The sequence below is a fragment of the Plasmodium gaboni genome, chromosome 11 (genome assembly GCF_001602025.1).
Source record: "Plasmodium gaboni strain SY75 chromosome 11, whole genome shotgun sequence".
Classification (NCBI taxonomy): Eukaryota; Apicomplexa; class Aconoidasida; order Haemosporida; family Plasmodiidae; genus Plasmodium; species Plasmodium gaboni.
Genome location: NC_031491.1, coordinates 903,375 through 908,577, shown reverse-complemented (window position 1 = coordinate 908,577; position 5,203 = coordinate 903,375). Strand labels below are relative to the sequence as shown.

Here is a 5,203-nt window from a genome sequence, read left to right as displayed (position 1 = left end):
AATAAAAAAAAAATAAAAAAAAAAAAAAAAAAAAAAAAAAAAAAAAAAAAAAAAAAAAAAAAAAAAAAAAAAAAAAAAAAAAAAAAAAAAAACAACACATAAAAATTTATATATATATATATATATATATATATATATATATATATGTATATATTAATATACGTATAAAATTTCCTAGTTCTAATATATTGTATATATATATATATATATATATATAATAATCCCAGAAGAGTAAAAAAATTAATATAATATTATTATATATATAATATATATATTATATATATTAATTTATATATATAATGTAATTATTATAAATTTTTGTTTAATTTTTTATTTATTATATTATAATAAATTCACACAAATATTCTTTTATATGGATTATGAAATAATTTTTTTTTTCTTTTTCTTTTACTTTTTTTTTATCTTTTTCTTTTTTTTTCTTTTTCTTTTTCTTTTTTTTTCTTTTTCTTTTTTTTTTTTTTTTCTTTTTTTGTGTTTTATACCTTTCTTCTTAAATAATTTCTTATAAATACTTAATAAAATAAATAAGCTTAAATATTAAAATCTAATATAAAATTTTATAGAGTTTATATGATATATATATAATATATATAATTATATTATCATTTTCTTATCAAAGGGTTAATTATTATAAAAAGGGTTTAAAATATATCTATATAATATATAATAACAAACTTCATATTATAATATTAATATAAATATTATATTTATTGCACGACATAATTCGTAATGCATATATGAAGAAATATAAATTAATTAATAAATAATATTAATTCAAATATATAATAATAATAATAATATATATATATATATATATATATATATATATATTTATTGCACGACATAATTCGTAATGCATATATGAAGAAATATAAATTAATTAATAAATAATATTAATTCAAATATATAATAATAATAATAATAATATATATATATATATATATATAATGGAAATAAATGAATATATACATTACTTTATGTATATATATATATATATATATCTTAATTTTAATCATATTTCCATTTATATATAAAATATGACCTTACTATATAATAATTATATTAGTATGGTAAAAAAAAAAAAAAAAAAAAAATGATATACGTTTATAATTATAAATATATTGTCTATATATATAATGCAACTATATATAGAAAATATCATTATATGTCGAATAGATAAATGATATTATTTTATAATATTAGCACACATTATATATCACTACAAATAAATAAAATAAAATAAAAATTATATAATAAACTACAGAATCATAAAATATATATTATATACATAAATAGATACATGTTATATTAACGTACAAATATGTGAAATTATACACAATTTTATGTACATTTTTTACCACATAATAAAATATTTTCAATATTGTTAATATTTTTTTTTTTTTTTTTTTTCCTTATTCGGTCTTGTTTTCCTTTTCAGTATAATTATTTTTTGTGTAACTTATATAATATCTATATATTGTATGAATTACTAATATGGCTGTGCATAATATCTATAAAATGAAGAGAGAAAAAAATAGAACATACGTATTAATTGTTATATTATATATATATATGTATATTTATTTATTTATTCATTTTTATAGTAATATAATTTCAATATGAATTACCATAATAACTGAGCATATAAATCCAATAAAAGATAAAATGTCTGTCTTAAAGGCTTTCTTTAAAATATATCTTATATGCTTTTTCAATTTAATCATAATACTAAAAAAAAAAAAAAATTAATATATATATATATATATATATACATATATCCATTATACACATAATGTTTATAATTAATAATTTGAATATAACTATATTATCTCATTAATTCTTACATGTTAAATTTTGTAAACTCTTCCAATTTGGTATAAATTCTTTTGTTCTTTAAGTCATCTATAAAAAAAAAAAAAAAAAAAAAAAAAAATAATTTAAAAATATATATATATATATAAATAAAATTATAAAAACTACAAGTTATTATATATTTGTATACTTACCTATTATATTATCTACATTATCTATATTGAAATACTCCTCAAAATAATACAACTACAAAATAAAATATGCACATATATATATATATTTTTAAAACAATGTTCATATATAAATAAATATGAGGCTCACATGTATGTTTCATTCATTCATTCAAAAAAAAAAAAAAAAAATTTAATAATTACCTTTGGATATTTACTGAATAGTATTATTTGTGGATACAAATCTGAATTAGTACCGTATAGTTCTAAATTCTAATTAAAAAAAAAATTTATTTTTATAACATTACATGTTAAATGAAAATATATATATATATATATACCATATACTATATAATAATATATTATTATAATTTTTATCTTACTTCTTCATAATATTTTCCATCTATATAACCAAAGAGAATATCATTATGATTCTTGTATCTGCATCAGAAATATAAAAAAACAAATTATATAATATATATATATATATATAATAGTAATGTGAAAATGTACATATATAGTGTTGTTTGCTTACTTTTCTGCATATCGTTTGTACTCTGAAATGTAGGAATCAAAATTCTTTTTCATATCCAAAAGTAATAGCATTAAATTGTTACCTTCAAAAAAATAATACAAATATATATATATATATATATATATATATTTTTATGCTACACAAATAATTATTTATGTCTGTTTTTTATGATTACCGCTACTTCTTATATTAAAAAAATTTCTATGATCAATTTTCATAAGTAAGGGAAATCTATTCTTATTTATAAATGACTTCAATAATTCAGGATCCTGTAAATTAAATTAAATATATATATATATATATATGTATTTTTTTTTTTTTTTTTTTTAATGTGTTTATATATCATTTTTTAAAATATTGTTACTATATACTTACCAACTTGTCTAAGTCATAGGTACTGTGATTGTATGCACTCTTTACGTGCAATTCGTTCGCTTTTATATTCATCTTAGTACACATATCCTATTAATTTGTAATAAAAAATATATATAATATGAATATATATATATTTAGCTATCTAACTAGCCAAATATGTTTAATTTTTTATATTTACCGGATTTGTGATATTGATAAAATAGCATTCTTCATAATATAACTTAGCCACATCAAATAAATCATCCTAAAGATAAAATTATTTTATTACGAATTTATAATATATATATATATATATATATGTATAATATATTTTATTTTTTTCCTATTTTCATTACAGGTAAATTTTCTGAGCAAGTTAAAAACATATTGTTCTCCGTTTCGTATGATTTTAACTCATCTTCATTCTGCACGCCAACAAATATTGGTCTTTATTTCAAAAAAAAAAAAAAAAAAGAAAAAAGTGAAAAGAAATGAAAGAATAAATAAACAAATAAATATTGTTGTAAGAATGATTAGATAATAGAAAAAAATAAATATGACAAATATACAACATTATTTTAAATAATATATGGACATATAATATATATATATATATATATATATATTTACGTCGTAACGTAATATATCCAGCTTTTTATAGAATTCTCATTGGTTATGTCATTTGAATAAGTGGATATTAATGCACTGTTCCTAAACCTATAGGATATAAAAATCAAATTATTAAGTATAAATAATATAATATATATATATATATATATATATATGTGTGTATGGATTTATATATACACATTTCTATGTTTTCGTTCTTATTACATTTTTAATTGAGGTACTTTCAAGGCGCCATATATTTTACAAAGTGAGTATGCTTTGGGGTTATCACAATTTATCTGTATATATTATCAAATATTTTTTTAAAAACAAAAGGAATACGTGCATGTATAACTATATATATATATATATATATATATATATATATTATATTATATTTAGATACGATTCGTTTGTATTTATTTTAAAATTTACTTCAGCGAAATATATTTTCGTTCTGTTCTCATTTTGTATTGATTTTTGTATATTTCTTAGTTTGTCCCATATGTATTTGCAATAGACACACTGTGGAGCATAACTTTATTTAAAAAAAAAATAAAAAATAAAAAATAAAATAAATAAATATATATATATATATATAATATTTTCACAAATAAAAAAGTATTTTAAAAAATAATTGTCTTTTCTTTTCTTTTCTTTTTCTTTTTTTTTTTTTTATTATTATTACAAATTTATAAACCAGTAAGTATTGCTCTCAAGAGCTTCCGAAATATTTTCCGAATCCATTTTTAAGAAATCATATTGAGGATAAGTGAGATTAACCTTTGTATTACAACGAAATAAACAAAGGAGAAGATTAAAAATAAGAAATTTGATAAACATTTTGATTATTATTTTTTAAAAATAATACACATAAAAATATATATGATATATATATATATATATATTTTTAATATCTCTAATAGAACAATAAAATAGGAATTTTAATTTATAAATTTAAAAAAAAAAAAAAAAAAAAAGAAGAAAGAAAGATTCATATATATATTTTTTTAATTATATTTATGAATTTGTAAACACAAAAAAAAAAAAAAAAATAAATAATAATAATAATAAATAATAATAATAATAAATAAATAAATAAATAAAAATAATACATAAATATATATAAATACATATATAATAATACGCATATGAAATGGTATCTTTTAATATTATAAACAAAAAAAAAAATTACAAATTATAACAAAAAAAGTAAAATATATGTTATATATATATATATATATATATATAATGTAAAAAAAAAAAAAAACGAAAAAATATTATAAAATGAGGACACATATTCCTTACGTACATTCACAAAAATGCGTACACTTACACATATGTAAAAAATATAATATTACAAAATTTTGTTGCCAAATATCCTATACTATTATAATTTACATACTTTATTTATAGGATGTTTTATATATATATATATATATATATTCCGACTAGCTTTTATTATTTTTATAATAATATATTTTTTTTTCTTTTATCACTTGTTATACTATATGTTTATATTATTCAAAAACCTGAACAGCTTGCTATTTTCCTTTAACGACATAATATTTTTATCACCCTTATCATTAAATTTACCACTGATAATTTTGTATTTTAACATATATTTCAAGGTATTCTTTAAGAAAAAAATATATATATATGTGACAATAATAAATAAATAAATAAATATATATATATATAT

At 15.5% G+C, this 5,203-nt stretch overlaps 2 protein-coding genes across 2 annotated transcripts in view; both read right to left on the bottom strand.

Moving 5' to 3' along the window:
• Nucleotides 1–1,433: 1,433 nt before the first annotated feature.
• On the bottom strand, nt 1,434–4,344 carry PGSY75_1127500 (putative protein disulfide isomerase; the record flags this gene model as incomplete). The annotated part of the gene is made up of 15 exons (XM_018786395.1): nt 1,434–1,532; nt 1,650–1,749; nt 1,866–1,923; nt 2,028–2,079; nt 2,208–2,276; nt 2,387–2,444; nt 2,539–2,620; nt 2,714–2,807; nt 2,914–3,000; nt 3,092–3,157; nt 3,249–3,339; nt 3,523–3,609; nt 3,727–3,800; nt 3,937–4,039; nt 4,190–4,344. The coding sequence occupies 15 exons, from the start codon at nt 4,342–4,344 to the stop codon at nt 1,434–1,436; spliced, it is 1,275 nt and encodes a 424-aa protein (XP_018641190.1).
• Nucleotides 4,345–5,008: 664 nt separating this feature from the next.
• Nucleotides 5,009–5,203, bottom strand: part of PGSY75_1127400 (hypothetical protein) — a gene marked incomplete at both ends in the record, with an annotated part of 867 nt that continues 672 nt past the window's right edge. Inside the window, one exon of the mRNA XM_018786394.1 lies at nt 5,009–5,137. Within this exon, the coding sequence (XP_018641189.1) occupies nt 5,009–5,137 (129 nt within the window). The remainder of the gene's footprint in view (nt 5,138–5,203) is intronic.